Source organism: Nematostella vectensis, chromosome 4 (assembly GCF_932526225.1).
Source record: "Nematostella vectensis chromosome 4, jaNemVect1.1, whole genome shotgun sequence".
Lineage (NCBI taxonomy): Eukaryota > Metazoa > Cnidaria > Anthozoa > Actiniaria > Edwardsiidae > Nematostella > Nematostella vectensis.
This window is the reverse complement of record NC_064037.1, coordinates 14837863-14859914: the sequence shown is the minus strand read 5'-3', so window position 1 is coordinate 14859914 and position 22052 is coordinate 14837863. Positions and strand designations below refer to the sequence as shown.

General features: G+C 40.2%; 2 protein-coding genes across 4 annotated transcripts; both read left to right on the top strand.

Annotated features, from left to right (window-relative positions):
- The first annotated feature begins 4785 nt into the window (after positions 1 to 4785).
- On the top strand, positions 4786 to 12854 carry LOC116609801. Of its 2 annotated transcripts, XM_048727134.1 has the most exons (4): positions 4786 to 5183; positions 5892 to 6120; positions 7133 to 7251; positions 11882 to 12854. In XM_048727134.1, exons 1-4 carry the CDS (start codon positions 4787 to 4789, stop codon positions 11932 to 11934), a joined length of 798 nt encoding a protein of 265 aa, XP_048583091.1. In that variant the 5' UTR covers position 4786; the 3' UTR covers positions 11935 to 12854. The 2 variants fall into 2 exon arrangements, with proteins under 2 accessions (XP_048583091.1, XP_032226466.2); XM_032370575.2 differs by lacking the exon at positions 11882 to 12854 and having other exon boundaries at positions 7133 to 7605.
- An 855-nt stretch (positions 12855 to 13709) lies between these two features.
- LOC5501117 (lysophospholipase D GDPD1) lies at positions 13710 to 21409 on the top strand. Of its 2 annotated transcripts, XM_048727040.1 has the most exons (10): positions 13710 to 14011; positions 14553 to 14595; positions 16088 to 16223; positions 17199 to 17244; positions 17652 to 17776; positions 18081 to 18170; positions 20435 to 20568; positions 20736 to 20786; positions 20895 to 20946; positions 21225 to 21409. In XM_048727040.1, exons 1-10 carry the CDS (start codon positions 13867 to 13869, stop codon positions 21363 to 21365), a joined length of 963 nt encoding a protein of 320 aa, XP_048582997.1. In that variant the 5' UTR covers positions 13710 to 13866; the 3' UTR covers positions 21366 to 21409. The 2 variants fall into 2 exon arrangements, with proteins under 2 accessions (XP_048582997.1, XP_048582998.1); XM_048727041.1 differs by lacking the exons at positions 13710 to 14011; positions 14553 to 14595 and adding an exon at positions 15194 to 15667.
- Positions 21410 to 22052: the final 643 nt, after the last annotated feature.

Sequence of the window (22052 nt, the reverse complement as noted above, 5' to 3'; positions counted from 1 at the left end):
ATCACCCCCTCCCCCCCCCCCCCCCCCCGAACTCTTAGGTGGCCTGCTACGGCTCTGTGTTGAAGATTTTGATGGTGCACAACATAACTTTATAGTGTGAATGAAAAGAAAATGGGCGATCTGAAAACAATGTTTGATACTTTATTTGCCAAATTCAATCAAAAATATCACATTGGCTTACTCAAATCAGCCATGAAAACGGATGCTTTTTCATACTTTGCTAGGATGATAAAATAGCGACTGAAAGAGGCTGCTTAATGAAGCGAAAATAGGGATTGAAGGCCCGGGCAAATGCTCACAACTTAGCGCGTTGCTACGGTTTAATGGAAACGACCCGGTTAAGTAATGAATTGTGGTTGGCTGAGGGGAAAAGAAAGAGGGTCTAGAAACAAGGTGCTGTGAAGAGTAAGCGGGGAGTGTAGTAACTAAAGTGGCGACAGGACAAAATGAAGCGCGACATGTCAAACGGAAATGTAGATATAATAAACAAAATGTATGTTTAAAATAGTAAAAAAAAAATGATCAGCCAATCAGGAATCACTGTTCTCGCGCTCTTTTAGTTAGTGCCTAAATCTATATATTGTTCACCGTCAGGGTATATACTGTTTTTAGAGCTGTACTGAACATGGTGATAATTCAAGTATTTCTGTTTAAGACAGGGTTCCAAACCATTTTGTTTGTCTATGAGTTATCAAATAGCACGGGTTAAGCCATAATATATATAGATTTAGGCATTGCCTAAAAGTAGAGCTCCAAACGACCAAATTTTTGCTTTCGAACATACATTACACCTACCGAGTTTTGTTTTGTTGTCATACGATGTTTCTTTAATAAAAAATATTTTTTTTTGTTTTGATGACTTTAGCTTCTAGTGAAGCTAGTTTGCTTCTAGTGAAGTCATTGATAACGTCACAATCACGTGACTATATTGGTGCTCCCCATTGACACCTTCATGACACATACCAAGTTTGGTTGTTATATGATGTTTCGTGCATGGGATGGATATTTTTGTTCTTAATGAAGTCGGAATAGAATCACGTGACCATATTTTTGCACCCCCTTGACACAAACATGACACCTGCCAAGTTTGGTTGTAAAACAATGTTTCTTTCAAAGCACGCATGTAATTATATTCTAAATATCTCGAAAAGGCGTGGAAATCGCTGGAAAGTTGGTATTGGACGTTGAATTAGAATTCCTTCAGGAATTTGTCTGGGAGGTCTGATTTCCGTAGCGCCCTTTATTAAGAGCAATAAGTCCTTTAATAGCATAGACATGCAACAACAGCCAATAATTATGTTTGCTTCTAAAACGATTTTTGGTACACCTAGTCATAGACTAGTTTTATGAAAGTCATGTACTATATATAAATCTGCAACTAATAAACTCTCGGTGTGTGAAAGATGGGCTCCAGATCCTAACGCGTTACAAAATAGGAGGATAAATTTAAAAGTGTGTCATTCACTCGGTCTCCACTAAATCTTTGTTTTAGCCGTAGAAGCGGGCGTAAATAGCAAAAGAATGAAATGAACAAGTGTCCGTGCATTCCAGCATGGCAATGCGTTAAAAATTAACTTTTCTTTTTTCCCCAAAAATTTTGTTTATTTGGACTAAATAAATTTTTTGTTATTATGCGTGAACATTACTCTTTAGGATGAGGTACAATTTAGAAAATGAAAACGAATAAAACGCTCAAAATATAATTTTATTCACGTCCTAGAGATTTTATGCTAATCAGTCGAGCATGATTTTTATTGTAAATTTCCTTTTCGCATTATCATGGGGGTAAGACACCGAGAGAGAGGGTATAAAATCAGCGAGAGATACCTCTTAAGCCTCTTTGAAGCTAGAAACATTACTTTTGGTACTCCGCCTGAAGAAGGAAAATGCCATTTATATGATAGTGGAGGTTGTTTCATTTATGAAAGTTGTTTTACCAGCTTTTAAGCAAAGCGGTTCAATCGAATAAAAAAATACCAAAAAATAACCAAAAAATAACCAAAAAAAATACTTGCAAAATAGGTTCTCTAAGACAAGAGTCATCAAACTGTCATGTGACCCATAGTCCCTAATTTTTCAGGTTAAAGCGGTTAAAATCAAGAGAGTCCTCTTGTTTATAAACTAATTTAAACCACGCAGTGCATGTTGCAGTGCTCCAAAAAGGTAAGTGAAAAAAAGTTAGAAGACCCATTTTTATCTAATATATGATAGTGTAGGCTGTTTCATTTATGAAAGTTGTTTTACCAGCTTTTAACAAAGCGATTCAATCGAATCAAAATGTAAACATAAGACCAATGATTGATATTAACAAAAAAATTACTTGCAAAATAAGTTCTCTATGACAAGTCATCAAACTGTCATTTGACCCATAGTCCCTAATTTGTCAGGTTAAAGCGGTTAAAATCGAGAGAGTCCTCTTGTTTAAAAACTAATTTAAACCACGCAGTGCATGTTGCAGTGCTCAGACGGACGGACAGTGGCTTATGCAAACTAGCATCTGTTCCGTAGACTGTTCCTTCGGTACAAAATGTAGTTTGGGCGTAATAGCTGATATTCCGTGTAATTTAGCGCGTAATCCAGCAAACTCGAGCGTCGCAACCTTTTGGGCTTCCTGTGGTTTTTTGTATTTTCATCGGATGGCGGCCATTTTCGATGCCGCCAATGAAACGTCCCAATGGCGTCTATACTAGAAGTTTCTAATAGAAAGTGAATGCTCGGAGTACGGGACGAACATGTTACAGTAAAGGGGTTCTCGAAAAAGACCGCTGATCAGCATGAAATCAAAATACAAATCAGCCGACTGTGAAGCCTGTGGTGTGGACACGAAAAATTGCATCCACTATATGAAACTCGAGCATGCACTAAAACACCGCTGATTGATATGAAATCAACATACAAATCAGCTGACTGGGAAGCCTGTGTGGACACGAAAAATGTACTATATGAAACTCGCGCATGCGCTAAAAAAACACAGATCAAAAAAGAGTCCATCAAATTACAAGCTACTTTGGCACAACTAAGATGAGTTTTAGATTTCCTGTAGGTCAGTTGGAAGGACCAATATTCTTGACCTATTGTTGAATATTATGATAGTGTCATACATTAGTATATTTTCATATAATCGCAAATTGAAGAAAGATCCTCCATCCCAAACTGTCTGTAGAAAAGGAGGGCTGAATAAAATGTTGTTGGCTTGAAGCGATAGCATCCGCGTTGGAGTTTCAATAGATACAATGCAACAAATTCAAGATGGCTGGTTTTGGAGAGACCGCACAGTAAAATTCGATTGACTATAAAACAGGCTCTGGTAGGTTTCCTCTGGTATAATCCGCTGGGCCTCTAAAGACTCACAAGTTATGGATGTTTTGTTACGTTTAAAAAAGTTATTTTTTTTATTTATTTATTTTTTTTTTTTGTAATAGACCCAAACAGCTTTGAAAATAGCTTCTTCTTCATGTCCAACAGCATGTTAGTTTCCCTATCATAAGAATTCCTAGGATAGCGCTATATCCTGCATCAGGAAACTGGGCAGGCAATAAACAAGCAAAAAAAAAATGCAATAATTGTAATAAAGTAGCAATTAATAAAACTGTCATACCTGTTGGTGATATCGTGTCCATAGTGTGAGCAAAAACGTATGGATTACCGCATGGATTACCGCAATTCGAGCAAAACATCATGAAACGTGAAGACGTGCTGCATTGGAATCCAAGAGCTCCACCCAGTCTCTAGATATCTCACTCTTGGAGTGAGGTTTTGGAATTTAGAGTGAGGTTCTGGAATTGGAAGTGAGGCTTTGGAATTGAGAGTGAGCTTTTGGAATTGAGAGTGAGCTTTTGGAATTGGAGGCGAGGCTTTGGAATTGAGAGTGAGCTTTTGGAATTGGAAGCGGGGCTTTGGAATTGAGAGTTAGCTTTTGGAATGGGAAGTGAGGTTTTGGAATTGAGAGTGAGCTTTTGGAATGGGAAGTGAGGTTTTGGAATTGAGAGTGATCTTTTGGAATTGGAAGTCAGGCTTTGGAATTGAGAGCAAGGATTTGGAATTGAGAGTGAGCTTTTGGAATTGAGAGTGAGCTTTTGGAATGGGAAGCGAGGCTTTGGAATTGAGAGTGAGGTTTTGGAATTGAGAGCGAGGCTTTGGAATTGGAAGTGAGCTTTTGGAATTGGAAGTGAGGCTTTGGAATTGAGAGCAAGGCTTTGGAATTCGGAGTTTGTATTTGGATTCGGATTGCACTTATGGGCCACCGTAGCATAGTACTTTATAGAGCCCGAAGATAACATGTCCTAATATTAGAACACATAATATTTTGTTGACATTAAGTACTAGCCCAAAGTTGATTCCCCGTATGTAAACAAAGCTCGAGCCGCGCGGTGCACTAAGTTGCTTAGGATCCTTTAATTCAACAGTGGGGCATCCTCTCCCCCTCCAAAAAAATTATATTCAATACAAACTATCGTAGGAAATCCCAGAGTTGTTGACTGATGATGCACGAATACTCCTTCCTTGATTTTGTGCTGTCACATTTATTTTAGAGAGTGCGTGAGATCTCAATTATTTAATAATTTGTTTTAAAGGTTTTTAGAATGAATTTTGTGCTGTTCTTAATTACCAAAATGTTTTTTACAGCAGTTATCCGAATCTCTTTTATTGTTGTCATACAGAGATATGTAGATAGACTTTGTTTGTTCTTCATTTTCGTCTTCTCTGTTGAAAAAATAAAAATTAATCAATTCATGCAATATGCATATCTTCCTATCAAAGCTCAACCGTCTATTTCTATTCCAGGATGCCCAGTTTCATGAATCTCATTGTTTGGACGACCTTGTCGCTATGGCAACAGGCGACGTCCCTCGAGCAGTGCGACTTAGAAAGGGATCAAGGTGAGAATATTCTAGCAAATCACGTGATCGAGCGGATCGAGGGCTCCACCAGAGCACTTTGCTGGATGGCGTGTGACGCTAAGACACAGTGCCACAGCATCAACTTTTTCCTAAATACGAAGACTTGTGAGCTGAATAACGTCACGCATCTTAGTCATCCGGAGGACATGGTGAAGGACGTTCCAGGAGGAAGCTATATGCTTTACCCGCTTCATCCTTTGTTCAACTGCAGCAACAAGCTGTGTAAGAAGAAAGAAAGATGCGAGGTTGATCCTAACGGCTCCACCATCAAATGCATTCCAGGTAAATATGGCAATCACTCAGCCAAGTCATGGGCGTTCTAACCGGGTTTCTTGTGGCAGTTTATCAAAATGGTGTCCCTAGTCCTGTGACCAAAATAGAAACAATCATAAATAAGGCTTGCGGATTCCCAAGAATCCATGCTCTGACATCGGAATACCCATTAGAATTTTCACAATGTCTAGTCCTTCACAAATATGACTATCTCTAGATTTAAAGGAGAAGGGTGGACTGGGTGCCACCGCTATTTTGATGAATTTCTTATCAAATCAGAACTTGTCAGATTTTCCATACTTGCATCAGGCCATAGTTATTGAACATACTTGTGAAGTAAATAATTGATTATTCGTCTTCCAACCTACCTATCCAAGGCATATAACAAATTCAGCGCAACACTCATACTACGCGAAAAGATCTTAGCAGACCGTAGCTAGTCGATTATTTTGATTTTTTTAAAATATGACTGCAAGCTTCACAGAGCTGGATCCGCAAGCAATTTGCCGCATGAAATCATTTTAGCATTTAAACATTAAGCTGCTCAAAATATGACCACAGTATTTGGTGATCATTGATCGCAAACATTATAGCCTCAATCTTTTATTTTGAGTCAATAATCGAAAATCGACCCATTGTTATTATCTTGGTATGCATTTAGTACTAGTTTCCAAAGAGAATGCGCCATCACTATTGTATTTGTTTTCCCCCCAATAGTTGACTGTGCGCTTTTCTTCCCGAATGGAGGCGAGGACGATTACGTCATTGTAAATGGGACACTTCTTACTATGACGTCATTCACCGTTTCCTTTTGGGTAAAAGTACCAAGTGGGATTTCCACCATGTTTACGGCCTTTTCTTATGTCAATGAGAATAAAGATGTACTAGGCGCCAGAGTCGACATCAATAAAGAATTCAGGCTCTATTATTTTAACGGGATGACTATGTAAGTAACACACAAAGCTATTGAAATCTATGTTTATCGAATCAAAGGCTATGTGAATGCAAATGTATTTTCCTATTATTATTCCTCTTATTTTCTTGTGTGCATAGAATATACAGCAGGCGCGTACAAAGGGGGGTGCGCAGGGTTCGGGCACCCCCCTTGGCCGCCAAAAAGTGGGTCACTTCAAAAGGGATCTCATATACCATGCTTTTGCCATAAGATGCCTATGACTGCGCACCCCCCCCCCCCCCCCCCCCCCAACCTCCCTTAGTCAATCCTAGGTAGGAGTCTGTACAGGATACTGAACAAAGTACTAAAGTTGCACTTCCCCTGGCGGCGCGGAATCCTGGGTTTCCAATCATTCCAAGCTATTCCAATTTCCAAACATTGAATGTTTTCTCATTGGACAAGGTTAGTACTTCTTGGATGCCATAAGCATTATCAAATTAGAGACGATCAACCAAGTTCCAATCGAGTTTCTAAAATCACACTACATGAAGTATATAGCTAAACTCATCTGACTTACAGGCTAATACGTTGAAAAACAAATTTTCTTCAATATTTCTCCAACCTTGATTTTTTATGGATTATGTTATTTTCCTCGTATCAAGAATCTAATGGAAAAGGAATCATGGGGTTCATGTTATACACGTGTTATCATTCGATTTTGTCGAACTGCGTTCGATGTAAGAGGCCTTGCACAGTTCGGAGGTCTACTGACAACAATTTTATCCATTGTGTCTACTTGCACGGCTTCCGGTAAAGCAGGAAAAAAAACTAGCTGCACGGCTGTCTCCCATTTTCTCGATTTTTAGCCTAAATAACAAGTTTTTAACTTTGAAACACTTCCACGATTATTTAGAACAGCCAAGCGATGATTTTTAGCCTGAAAAGCTATGAAACGAGCGGCCCGCAAATGCTCGGCACGGTATGAACGAAGCGTAGAGTTCGATAGTGGTTTTCGCCATAATGGTGACAATGCGGCTTTAACATGCATTTTATATTTTCGCAGTGACTGGACTGGTGGCGCCCCCTTCGACCAATGGCAACACCACTGCTTCACTGTGGCAGTTTTATATCGTGCAAAATGGATAACCTATATGGAACCTTATCTCAATGGAAATTCACTTGGTAAGACAAGTAAAGACGGGCATAATGAAGTTCTAGCGGGGGGAAGAACAATTATTGGTCAACGACAGCAAAGAGCAGACAAATTCTCCTTTCTAGGTGATAGTATGTTCGGCTACATTTCAGGCTTAAATATCTATAACAATATAAGAGATGGGGCGAAATGTGTCGAGATATTTGGGGACGGGTTTAGTGGTAACCATTACGGGGATGTACTCTCGTGGGAAAATGTAGTTAGCGGAAAGTTTGTAGGGAGTGTTAAAGAAGTGTGTTCAAGTTAGTTGTAAAAGAGCAAGCGAGTGAAACATGCTTGAGGACCCAGCATCCTTTGCGTATTAGGAGACCCAGCGGTCTTGGGGTGCTTGGAGGCCCAGCGGTCTTTGCGGGCGCGTCCCGAAAGTCCGTGATATTTTTTTTCGAGGGAAATAGAAAGGGAAAAAGGCTGGATCCTCGAGCATAGCGAGTGAAAAATAAAGAACAGACAGACAGACAGACAGACAGACGGACAGACATAACAAATGGCAGTCATTTGGTCGGACAAACATAAAGACAAATAATCAGACAGAAAGGTAGACAGACAGACGAACAGACGGACGCACGGGGGTAGCAAAGTCTTTCTACTGGGGTGTAGCATGGCCTTTATAGGGTGTAGCGAGGTCTTAATAGGGTGTACAAAGGCCTTTATAGGTTGTAGCATGGTCCTTATATTGTGTGGCAAGGTCTTTATAGGGTGTAGCATGGTCTTTATATGGTGTAGCAAGGTCTTTATAGGATGTAGCATGGTCTTTATAGGGTGTAGCAAGGTCTTTATAGGGTGTAGCAAGGTCTTTATAGGGTGTAGCATGGTCTTTATAGGGTGTAGCATGGTCTTTATAGGATGTAGCAAGGTCTTTATAGGGTGTAGCATGGTCTTTATAAGGTGTAGCATGGTCTTTATAGGATGTAGCAAGGTCTTTATAGGGTGTAGCATGGTCTTTATAGGGTGTAGCATGGTCTTTATAGGGTGTAGCAAGGTCTTTATTGGGTGTAGCAAGGTCTTTATAGGGTGTAGCGAGGTCTTTATAGGGTGTAGCATGGTCCTTATATGGTGTGGCAAGGTCTTTATAGTGTGTAGCATGGTCTTTATAGGGTGTAGCGTGGTCTTTATAGAGCGTAGCATGGTCTTTATAGGGTGTAGCATGGTCTTTATATGGTGTAGCATGGTCTTTATAGGGTGTAGCATGGTCTTTATAGGCTGTAGCAAGGTCTTTATAGGGTGTAGCAAGGTCTCTAAAGGGTGGAGCATGGTCTTTATAGAGTGTAGCAAGGTCTTTATAGGGTGTAGCATGGTCTTTATAGGGTGTAGCGTGGTCTTTATAGGGTGTAGCATGGTCTTTATAGGGTGTAGCATGATCTTTATAGGGTATAGCGAGGTCTTTATAGGGTATAGCATGGTCTTTATAGCGTGTAGCATGGTCTCTATAGGGTGTAGCATGGTCTTTATAGGGTATAGCATGGTCTTTATAGCGTGTAGCATGGTCTTTATAGGGTGTAGCAAGGTCTTTATAGGGTGTAGCAAGGTCTTTATAGGGTGTAGCATGGTCTTTATAGGATGTAGCAAGGTCTTTATAGGGTGTAGCATGGTCTTTATAGGGTGTAGCATGGTCTTTATAGGGTGTAGCAAGGTCTTTATAGGGTGTAGCATGGTCTTTATAGGATGTAGCATGGTCTTTATAGGGTGTAGCATGGTCTTTATAGGGTGTAGCAAGGTCTTAATAGGGTGTAACAAGGTCTTTATAGGTTGTAGCATGGTCTTTATAGGGTGTAGCAAGCTCTTTATAGGGTGTAGTGAGGTCTTTATAGGGTGTAGCGTGGTCTTTATAGGGTGTAGCAAGGTCTTTATAAGGTGTAGCGTGGTCTTTATAGAGTGTAGCATGGTCTTTATAGGATGTAGCAAGGTCTTTATAGGGTGTAGCATGGTCTTTATAGGGTGTAGCATGGTCTTTATAGGATGTAGCGTGGTCTTTATAGGTTGTAGCAAGGTCTTTATAGGGTGTAGCAAGGTCTTAATAGGGTGTAGCATGGTCTTTATAGCGTGTAGCAAGGTCTTTATAGGGTGTAGCGTGGTCTTTATAGGGTGTAGCATGGTCTTTATAGGGTGTAGCAAGGTCTTTATAGGGTGTAGCATGGTCTTTATAGGGTGTAGCAAGGTCTTTATAGGGTGTAGCATGGTCTTTATAGGGTGTAGCATGGTCTTTATATGGTGTGGCAAGGTCTTTATAGCGTGTTGCATGGTCTTTATAGGGTGTAGCAAGGTCTTTATAGGGTGTAGCAAGGTCTTTATAGGGTGTAGCGAGGTCTTTATAGGGTGTAGCATGGTCTTTATAGGATGTAGCATGGTCTTTATAGGGTGTAGCATGGTCTTTATAGGGTGTAGCAAGGTCTTAATAGGGTGTAACAAGGTCTTTATAGGTTGTAGCATGGTCTTTATAGGGTGTAGCAAGGTCTTTATAGGGTGTAGCGAGGTCTTTATAGGGTGTAGCGTGGTCTTTATAGGGTGTAGCAAGGTCTTTATAAGGTGTAGCATGGTCTTTATAGGGTGTAGCAAGGTCTTTATAGGATGTAGCAAGGTCTTTATAGGGTGTAGCATGGTCTTTATAGGGTGTAGCAAGGTCTTTATTGGGTGTAGCAAGGTCTTTATAGGGTGTAGCGAGGTCTTTATAGGGTGTAGCATGGTCCTTATATGGTGTGGCAAGGTCTTTATAGTGTGTAGCATGGTCTTTATAGGGTGTAGCGTGGTCTTTATAGAGTGTAGCATGGTCTTTATAGGGTGTAGCATGGTCTTTATATGGTGTAGCATGGTCTTTATAGGGTGTAGCATGGTCTTTATAGGCTGTAGCAAGGTCTTTATAGGGTGTAGCAAGGTCTCTAAAGGGTGGAGCATGGTCTTTATAGAGTGTAGCAAGGTCTTTATAGGGTGTAGCATGGTCTTTATAGGGTGTAGCGTGGTCTTTATAGGGTGTAGCATGGTCTTTATAGGGTGTAGCATGATCTTTATAGGGTATAGCGAGGTCTTTATAGGGTATAGCATGGTCTTTATAGCGTGTAGCATGGTCTCTATAGGGTGTAGCATGGTCTTTATAGGGTATAGCATGGTCTTTATAGCGTGTAGCATGGTCTTTATAGGGTGTAGCAAGGTCTTTATAGGGTGTAGCAAGGTCTTTATAGGGTGTAGCATGGTCTTTATAGGATGTAGCAAGGTCTTTATAGGGTGTAGCATGGTCTTTATAGGGTGTAGCATGGTCTTTATAGGGTGTAGCAAGGTCTTTATAGGGTGTAGCAAGGTCTCTAAAGGGTGGAGCATGGTCTTTATAGAGTGTAGCAAGGTCTTTATAGGGTGTAGCATGGTCTTTATAGGGTGTAGCGTGGTCTTTATAGGGTGTAGCATGGTCTTTATAGGGTGTAGCAAGGTCTTTATAAGGTGTAGCGTGGTCTTTATAGAGTGTAGCATGGTCTTTATAGGATGTAGCAAGGTCTTTATAGGGTGTAGCATGGTCTTTATAGGGTGTAGCATGGTCTTTATAGGGTGTAGCGTGGTCTTTATAGGTTGTAGCAAGGTCTTTATAGGGTGTAGCAAGGTCTTAATAGGGTGTAGCATGGTCTTTATAGCGTGTAGCAAGGTCTTTATAGGGTGTAGCGTGGTCTTTATAGGGTGTAGCATGGTCTTTATAGGGTGTAGCAAGGTCTTTATAGGGTGTAGCATGGTCTTTATAGGGTGTAGCAAGGTCTTTATAGGGTGTAGCATGGTCTTTATAGGGTGTAGCATGGTCTTTATATGGTGTGTCAAGGTCTTTATAGCGTGTTGCATGGTCTTTATAGGGTGTAGCAAGGTCTTTATAGGGTGTAGCAAGGTCTTTATAGGGTGTAGCGAGGTCTTTATAGGGTGTAGCATGGTCTTTATAGGATGTAGCATGGTCTTTATAGGGTGTAGCATGGTCTTTATAGGGTGTAGCAAGGTCTTAATAGGGTGTAACAAGGTCTTTATAGGTTGTAGCATGGTCTTTATAGGGTGTAGCAAGGTCTTTATAGGGTGTAGCGAGATCTTTATAGGGTGTAGCGTGGTCTTTATAGGGTGTAGCAAGGTCTTTATAAGGTGTAGCATGGTCTTTATAGGGTGTAGCAAGGTCTTTATAGGATGTAGCAAGGTCTTTATAGGGTGTAGCATGGTCTTTATAGGGTGTAGCGTGGTCTTTATAGGGTGTAGCAAGGTCTTTATAGGGTGTAGCGTGGTCTTTATAGGGTGTAGCAAGGTCTTTATAAGGTGTAGCATGGTCTTTATAGGGTGTAGCAAGGTCTTTATAGGATGTAGCAAGGTCTTTATAGGGTGTAGCATGGTCTTAATAGGGTGTAGCAAGGTCTTTATAGGGTGTAGCATGGTCTTAATAGGGTGTAGCATGTTTTTTACAGGGTGTAGCATGTTTTTTACAGGGTGTAGCATATAGGGTGTACCCACCAGCCTACATTTGCAGGGAAGTGCCTACCAACAATAACCTCAAGTCGAGGCTTGAATGTATTAGGATAAGAAGGGATCCTTCACTAGATGCTTTTGTCTTGTATTGTTATATCGAACCTAACTTGCCTTATTTTATAAAAGATGATTTCACTACCATGGGTTCCAGAGGCTTGTCGCCCCCAGGCCTCAGATAATAGACCGAGCGGTACGTTCCGACAAGCGCATGTCGCTGCGCGACCTTTCGTCGGCATTAACCTGTCGCCCGACCTCCCTTCGGCTTTCGCTCGTCGCCTTTCGGGGTCTTCAGCGATGCCAGAACCTCTGGAACCCAATGTACAGCCTTTGTTTCGGCCCTGGGATATTAGAGAAGGGAGGTAGTTGGGGTCCGTTATCTTAAATTATGTCCGTGTTATTATGAAGTAGATGAATGTTAGCAATATACACCTATTTAAATAATGTTGCACTCGAGAAACCATGTGTCGTAGTTCTTGGGTTCTTGGGTAGCGTATAAATGGCTTAATCCTTGTATCTGCAAGCCATGTGAATGTTCCTAAGAATGTAAACAAGGATTCTACAGCTTTTAAAAACTAGAACTGTATTTTATTTACATTATTTGCTTGTTTACTTGATACCCATGAAACACTGCAGGCTACGATACACAGATTCTCCAAAGAAGTGCAACCTTATTTGAAATAGATGTATGCTAAAAGCTCTTTTACGTGTCATTATACGGAGTTCTAAGTTTCTGTAACAAAATCTACAATGATGAGGGTGGTCAAGCGCGGTTTACACTGGCGATATAACGACATAGGCGCGTTCTGTTTTGTGTTCTGATGTTCAATTGTGTGCATCCGCGACATAACATCGACATTTTTATACACATTACATGTTTATTGACATATTTAACTTTTGTATAACGACATAAGAGTAAAAACATTACTTCTCTCTTATGTCGTTATGTCGCCAGTGATTACCACGCTAAAAAGAGTCATCTGCTCATAAATCTTCGGAGTAGTATTGAGATCATTTTAATTCTTTTATATAGCATGATAAACGACAGTATGTAACTAGAAATTACTTGAAATAAAATTCTCCGATTGGGGAAAAAAATTGTCTGTATTATGGGTGATTTCACAACTGGAGCTAGGGAGTAAATAAACGAGTTTATTCTTCAGTAAGTTAGCAACTTTACATTCTCGAACATTCGCTTTTGCTTACCCCTCCCCTGTTAGTAGAGGCCACTTTTCTTTTTGTTTCGCACGCCAGCCAAGCGATATATCATATAAAGAGGCCTCTAATTGCAGGGAACGTGCATTGAATATAAAATAAGCGGTGTTTATTCGAGCAATTTACGGTGTTGGTTAAAAGGACTAATTCATCCATGTATATCACCTGTTCTATAAAAAAAAAACACGATAACAATGTTGTTATGTTTTGACGGCTGCCATATCTTATTCGAGCATTGGGAATCCTGTGGCAAGGGACGAGGTACACTGGGCCAGGGATTCGTTGCTTATGTGCAGCGTTTCCTTGGCTTCTCCAAATGCACAGGAAGTCAGACGATTTGAACAGGTCTCAGTCAGTTTTTGTATTAACTAATGGTAAAACCCAGGGAGGAAGTGCGTGTGTGTCTCAAGAGAGAGAGCAGCGTACAAAAGGAGAGAGAGACAGACAGACAGACAGAGAGACAGACAGAGAGACAGAGAGACAGAGAGAGAGAGAGAGAGAGAGAGAGAGAGAGAGAGAGAGAGAGAGAGATTACACCACAGGAAGACCGGAACCGTGTAGAGTGTGCGATACGCTCGATTACACCACAGGAAGACCAGGGCCGCGTAGACAGTGCTATGTGATAGATTACACCACAGTAGACCAGGGCCGCGTAGAGAGTGCTAAGAGTGATGGATTACACCACAGGAAGACCAGAACCGTGTAGAGAGTGCGATGTGATAGATTACACCACAGTAGACTAGGGCCGCGTAGAGAGTGCTAAGAGTGATGGGCCGTGTACTGTACAGTATGTACGCGTACTGGAACCACAGGAAAACCGGGCCCGCGAGCTAAAAAATGGAAGAGAGATTTTCATAATACAAACGGATAACGAATTTGACTGTATCCGATCAAAAAAAATGTACCAAATTATAGCCGTACCAATAATTCTATCATTGGTAGCGGTCTATGTCCTCATCTCTATTATCCTACTACTCTACCCAACACTTATTCACACAGAAAAGGAAACTCGCGTAAGATGTCGACAAATAAGCCACAGAGGAGGTAATTAAGGGGAATATTGACAATGATGATGATCGTTTGACCATGTTCCGGGTGTGTGCTTCTTAAATTGATAACAGAAAGGTGCGATACAAAGAAGAAACGAGGTTTAGAATGTGGCATAGACTTGAAACATCGGAATTTTTTAGTTAATGCCGTTAAGCTGGTTTGACAATGAAGTTCTAATTTGAGTTATACAAAACATGATGATGACTTGACCACGTGCAAGACTGGTACTGTAGTGTTCTGTAGGACAGTGCGAGTTATAAATAGAAGCGAGGATTTTAATTTTTTTTCATTTTAAATAGAATTTTGCCGAGTAGATTTACACCTAACTTTTGGAATTTCTGGTTACAGCAAGCTGATTTCCATATGGTGGTGTCAACTTCTCGGACTACATAATAGTTTTATCTAGTAACCTTATTCGTGTGGGACAGATGTAACATTTACGTGGGGCGCGAAATGTCTCTACGTACCAGCCACCCGCCACAAATCTAGCAAATCCTTAATATTTTATAACTGCATTTCTAATTTCACTCTTCAGGTTGCGGGGAAGCCTTGGAGAACACGATCATGGCATTCAGACAGTAAGGCCTAATATATAGATTTAGGCTTTGCCTAAAAGCGGGGCTCCAAACGACTAAAGCTTCGCTTAATAATAAATATTATCAATAATATTTAACATTAAGATATTTCTGTTTTTGACGACGTCAACGATTTTACAGATCACGCTACCAACTAGTTACGCCCCCTTTCTCCCACATCTACATGACACATAACAAGTTTGATTGTCGTACGATGTTTCGGCGTCAGGGTAGTTTTAATTTATTGACGTAATCAATGACGTCACGTGACCATCTCATTGCACCCCACTTGAAACATACATCACACCTACCGAGTTTTGTTGTCACACGATGTTTCTTCAATGAAATATGTATGTTTTTATCTTGATGACGTCAGCATATTCTTTATTCTAGTAACGTCCTCGATGACGTCACAAATATTTTTGCACCCCTTTTGACACAAACATGACACCTGCCAAGTTTGGTTGTGAAACAATATTTCTTTCAAGAGATATGAATGTTTTTGCTGTTAATCACGTTTTTTTGCTTTAAGTGACGTCATCGATGACGTCACACAACACGCGAACATATTGTTGCATCCCCCTTGACACCTACATGACACCTACCGAGTTTGGTTGCCATATGATGTTTCTTTCGTGAAATAACAATATTTTTTGTTTTAATGACATCAGCATATTTTTGCTTCTAGTATGACGTCACAAATTGCGTACCACATATTTGCACCTCCCTCGACACAAACATGACACCTGCCAAGTTTTGTTGTCATACGATGCTTTTAAGGGGCGGACAGACGGACATCGCGTCACGAAAACTCGAGTCGATGGGTTACCAATATTTGTTACCATATTTGTTTTGTTTACCACTTTTTCTTAGTTATGGGGCTCCGCTTACGCGGCGCTTCGCGCCGCGTGAGAGCTTCGCTATTACCACTATCCTTCAGAATAATGTGGTGTAATCGAGCGCGTGGGAGCTCCGCTATTAGCCCAAGAAGGATAGACCCTTCTAATAAAAGAATGAACATAACAAATGAACAAGAATAACGTTCGCAGGCATCTCGAGTGTTCATGGAAAAGAGGTGACTGAGAGTTGAACTGGAAGCCGGAAGAGGGGAGGGGACAAAAGAAATGAGTCCCTCCCTTCCTCCCTCCCAGGCCCCCGCTCTTTCATGATCACGCCACAGGAAGTCCGACATCGATAAAAGCGCTTTTTCCCAAGAGACAAAGAGAACACAATAAGAAAGGAAACCTTGGTATTTAAACACGCGCCAATCTTTTTCAATCACAATTTTAGTGACGCCATTTGTACTTACTCTCTCCTCAATCTTTACGCTCTCCTGGTAATAACACATTTCATATTATTGTTGTACTTTACTTACTCTTTCCTCAATCTTTATGCTCTCCTGGTAATATTTCATACTATTCATAATATTTTATATATTATGAATTTTAATATATTATTAATATTTCATAATATTTCATAATATTTCATACTATAGCTCCCTCAAGGCTGGTACTGAAATGCTACAGATTGATGTCCGCATGACAGCTGATGGACAGGTGGTAGTTTGCCATGACAACGATCTCACAAGATTGACAGGTGTTAATCAGAAACTATCAGAGCTGAAATACGAGGTACTGCAAACATTTATCTTGTTGTTCTATCCTCTAGTAGTGTAGCAGGCCCGTACCCAGGGGGCGGCACCCCCCCCCCCCCCCCCCCCAACAGCCGAAGGTCCACTTTCGGTTCCCAATGGACATGCTTTTTGTAGACAAAACTATAAAGCATAGCTAAGCTAGATCACTCTGGCATGTAGCCAAATCCTCATTGCTTGTTCTTTTATGGTTAGGAACTACCTCTCTACACATTGCTTGTTCTTTTATGGTTAGGAACTACCTCTCTAATCATTGCTTGTTCTTTTATGGTTAGGAACTACCTTTCTACTCATTGCTTGTTCTTTTATGGTTAGGAACCACCTCTCTAATCATTGCTTGTTCTTTTATGGTTAGGAACTACCTTTCTACTCATTGCTTGTTCTTTTATGGTTAGGAACTACTTCTCTAATCATTGCTTGTTCTTTTATGGTTAGGAACTACCCCTCTACTCATTGCTTGTTCTTTTATGGTTAGGAACTACCTCTCTACTCATTGCTTGTTCTTTTATGGTTAGGAACTACCTCTCTACTCATTGCTTGTTCTTTTATGGTTAGGAACTACCTCTCTACTCATTGCTTGTTCTTTTATGGTAAGGAACTACCTTTCTACACATTGCTTGTTCTTTTATGGTTAGGAACTACCTCTCTACTCATTGCTTGTTCTTTTATGGTTAGGAACTACCTTTCTACTCATTGCTTGTTCTTTTATGGTTAGGAACTACCTCTCTACTTATTTCTTGTTCTTTTATGGTTAGGAACTACCTCTCTACTCATTGCTTGTTCTTTTATGGTTAGGAACTACCTTTCTACTCATTGCTTGTTCTTTTATGGTTAGGAACCACCTCTCTACTTATTTCTTGTTCTTTTATGGTTAGGAACTACCTCTCTACTCATTGCTTATTCTTTTATGGTTAGGAACTACCTCTCTACTCATTGCTTTTTCTTTTATGGTTAGGAACTACCTCCTCTTTTGGATAAGCTTGAGGTCTTCCATGATCCAGGTAAGAGCCATAACACATAAGTGCCAAGTCAGGGCCGTAGCAGGACACGTAAGATTGGGGGCACAATACAAAAACATTAAAAAAATATTGGGGGGTGGGGGGAGGGCACATGCCCCCAGTGACCCACTCCCTGCTACGGCCCTGTAAGTGGTATAATGGGTTTATAATCTCAATTCAAGATGGGTGTGAAGAAAAGATAGATTTACTGTTAGATTTACTTTTGATAATAACATGTGTAAAAAGTTCTTCACTAATCTTTACTAGGCCTTGTTTTATTATGTTCATCATTTTCTCTTGGTGGAAAGAGACTCTCATCCAGAGCGACTCCTCCTCACGGTTCATCTACAAACACAGGAAACCCAGTAAGAACGCCAGTGACCAAGCTAAGTAGGTTTTCTCTTGTTCAGGTGTTTTCGTGGAGGCAAGGAGGAAAAGCAATGAGATTCCATTACTATCGACTGTATTTACTCAATTCCACAAGATCCCAATCTGTATCCAAGTCAAAGAGGATTCTGATGAGCTCATCGAAAAGGTAAAGTCCATTCTACACGTTTCGCAAAACTGAAATGGCCAAACTCATTCTATCCAATACGGCGGCCACTTATTTGAATTTATTCTCTTTTGATCGAAGGCAGGCGTGGACCCAGAAAAAGTTCGGCTGGTAACAAAAAAAAGGAACAATGACATTCAGCTTATACTTGACGTACTAGTTCTCATTATTTAGACCTGTTTAGGTAAACAGGTGTAAATAGATCCTGGATCCGCTACTGTAAGGTTTCTTCTGTGAAATAGAACTAAGTTTGCTCATTAACACAGTCATGTCGCTCTTTTCATAGACAAATGAGCTTATCGTCAGGTTTAAAAGAAAGGACTATACAATATGGGGAAGTGCAAGCGCCAAGATCTCAAATAAATGCCATAAACAGGTAAACACAATGTGTGATTCTAAATAAATCCATACCTCTTTTTAAATAAAGGGATTTGGTCTGAGGTTTGGTCTTTCGATGGGTAACTCCTCTTTTTTCATAGAAGCATTCTTTTTCGACTTATTCCAAGGTAAGGGTTCACTGGGCTGGGTCCTCTGAACTTATCCTTCCGTTGTGTGAGTACGGATCTATCCTGAAACAGCCCTATACTAGGCAGTATTCATAATGCTAGCAAAAGCGAGCTTCCATGGGTCAAGAAGATTTGAGTGCACAAACAATTTTGTTTTTAAGAAAAATAGATCTCACTCTTTCTGCGTCTGTCCTCTACGAATGACGTCGCAGTGAGACGTAACCCAACCCTGTTCATGGCACGCTGTGATGTCATCCGTGCTAAGATGTATTTTCTCCGCCTCATATCAAGAAAATTTAGCCAAAAATTGTCGTTTTTGCCAAACTAATATATTCCTTATTTGGAAAAGCTGCATGATTCTTGTCATTTTTAAGTTTGTCGTATCGCAGGGGCTTTGTAAACTTTATGACTTGTAATCAGAAGAGAAAAAGAGAAGAGTGACTGTGACTATCTTTAGTCTATAAAGAAAGTATCTGAAAAGAAACTAAGATTCCTCGGTACCAGACCCCAAAACGACAACGTTTTCTTCATATGCCCCCTACCCCTCTCTCCCCTACTCCGCCTCCTCATTTCTGCGACGCCCCGAGGATGCTTAACCCATTGACTCCTGCGCTATTCTTTAAAAGAGACAAGGACTCGGTTCATCCACAGCAGTTTACTAAACAGCAATGCCATGGAGCCTGGCAGTGAACGACGTTCTTGGTCGGGAAACCGCTGACCACGGCCACAAGAATAACAATGATCACAGTAACATTGCCATTTCTGAATTTACAAAACAGACCGAACACAGATACTCCCCCCCCCCTATTTTGAGTTTTTAAAACACGTCAAAGTCAAACACCCCTGCACCTAGTAAGTGGTATCCAAGTTTTCCAACAGTGCATTGCGGTCCAATTTGGCTAGAGCGAGCCAGTTGATGGTAGCTTGTATTTTTCATAAAAAATACAGCTATGAGCATATTGCCTTATGACATCATTAAGTCTATTGGGGCATAATTAAATGCTGTGCTTAAGAATTTTTGCAAGTAAAGGTGGATTCATGGGGAATCTTTTTTGTTTGGCTTTGTCTGGATGAGAAAATAATTTTCTAATGAATCACCACAGCTCTTTTGATTCCAAAATTGTTTACACTGCTTTTCTTGGTCTGTATGACCTGAAATTGATTTGTTTGGCTTTGGGGTGAAAAGACTTCTGAATGTTTGGGGAGGCATGTTGACTGGCCCTCCCCTGGTGATTTTTTCCACGGATCATCTAGAATGCTTTGCAAAGATGGTTTCACAAGCCTTCAAGGAATGGACATTGTGTTTTGAGGCCAAGGAAATGTACCTTGAGGATCAAAATAAAGGTATCTTTTTGTGTTTTGAGCTGTGTTTGCTGATCTCTTTCCCTTGTGTGGAATTTTGCGCGTTTTGTTGAGATGGTTGGTTCTGCTGTTTTTCCTTGATTTGTCAAAGAAACGTAGCTTTTATTTGGCTAAAGAGTAGCTGCTATCACCTTGTTTGGATGCATATCTTCAAGACCATTTATCCCTTTGACTGATGCATTAGACTGATGAGTATCTTAGCTTATCTTCATCTCGCTGTGTTTATTTTGCATTTATATTTTTTTCGTTTTGGGTACTTTTCAAGGCCGGTACAGGCCGGTTGAGGTGTCAATGTGTTAATAATGGCCTGGGAATAAGTGAGATAAATTTAAAACAAATACCGCACCTTCTTTGTTTACCGTAATTATTTGAATAAGCATCCGAGGCGCTGATTTGATTTTTCATGTCCTTTGGGGGAGCGCTTATTTCATTTTGGTGGAAAATACCATCTTCTGAATAGATTGAGAACATTTGCGATAAACTGAAACGACATTAAAATGGTTGTTAGAAATAATAATACATTCATGGAGGGAATTTCATTGTTTATAAATCGACGACAATATACCATTGTGATGTGAGCATGTCAATGCGACCTAAATACAATGCAGATTTACACCATTCATATTTTTCAGAGGGAGAAGAGGGACTCTTATTGCAAAGGGGTCGCTTATTCCAAAAATAAGAGGTCAAAAGGATCGCTTATTGGAGAGGGGCGTTGATTCAAAGGAGGGCGCTTATTCGAATCATTACGGTATTTCTTTTTTTTTCGCAGAACGCAGAGATTCCCTTGTACTTCTCCGTTGCACACTGCTTTGGACTTATTATCTTGCTGTATTCTGGAATGCTGCCGTTTGTCAAATTAAAAGAGTCATTCCTGTTGGTGGCCTTTCCCAAGGTTATGCTAAGGTTTGTCAGCAGTTGTTGTTTTTTGTATGCCTAGAAAATGAACACTTTGGGGTGATTATTGAACCATGTTTTTTCTAAGAAAAACTGTAAAACTTCGTGTATTCTCACAGCTTTAAAATATATAAAATATATCCTCACAGCTATAAAATATTTGCTTTGTTGTTCAGACGATTTCCGTCGTCCAGGATTATGAAAGTTTTCACATATGCTGCTGACTGGTGAGTATGTTTGTCGATGCGTAATGTAAAATAGCACCTTTTTCTTGTCGATTTTACAGCTTCTGGTCTTCGGGTAATTTTCTGTTATGCTTGTTTAATCTAATTCAGGTTATTGCTGAGCCCAATATTGATAAGACATCTCCGAAAACGAGGAATTCAGGTAATTCTTGGAAAGCATCCGTTAATGATAATATGATTGTGCTGACGACGACGATGATGATGGTTATGATGATAAAAATGATGACGATAACAATCAACTATGCCTGCATGAATCATATAAGCCATAAAAAGTTGAATCTTGATATAACAATACGAGAACCAACAGTACAATATATAGAAAATGATCTGGATTTAACGATTTTCTCAAATAATTCTAGGTCATATTGATCTATCGGGGAATACCATAGTTTTCCTCTGACATCGTTTCTGTCTGTATAGACATATATTTGGGTACTCAACAAGAAGGACGAGTTCACACTGGCGTTTGAGAAGCTTGGAGCTGCTGGTGTCATGACTGACTACCCCACAGAACTTTCAGACTATGTAGAGCAGTCAGTAAAGAGTAAACGTTGGCAGTAGGCGTAGACCATGCGAATGAAATAATAAATGATTATCATCCTAAATATACGGTTAAAAATTATACTTAAAGTGGTACTTCTATTACAGGGATGTAATGAGATATCTTTTTTTTTTCGAGTGATCCCGATCCGGCACAGTTCTGATCCCAAAATCGGATTAGATTAAGATCTCTGAAATCATGTTTCTGATTTTTTTTATCGTGATGCTAATATTTTGAAAATGACCCTAACAAATCAAGCTAAACCCTGACGCAATATACCTCGTCCCCCCCCCCCCCCCCCCTTCTCAGGGGTCGCACCTCGCATAGGGACTGTGTGCAATAATCATCAGGAGGGAGGGGAGGGGGCGTAGAAAGCTTCGAATAATAAAAAATTACGCATGACTCCCCTCTCCCACCTGCAACAGCGTCAAGTTTAGCTCCAATGACAAGCGTGTGTTGGACTTGGAAAAAAACATTTATCGTTAAATTTTGATGTTAAAACATGTGAGCGAAAATCTGAAAATGTAATGTTCTATATGATTAAAAAAAGTCTGAAAAAAATGAGCATTTTTTTATACCACAAGCATTTTTTTTAATAGCATTATTTTAGCACTTTTGGGGCAAAAAACAAGCACTGCTTTTAGCATTTAATGCTTTTTTAACGAGCACTTTCGGTAAGAGCCTAAATCCGAGCGTCTCTAATAGCG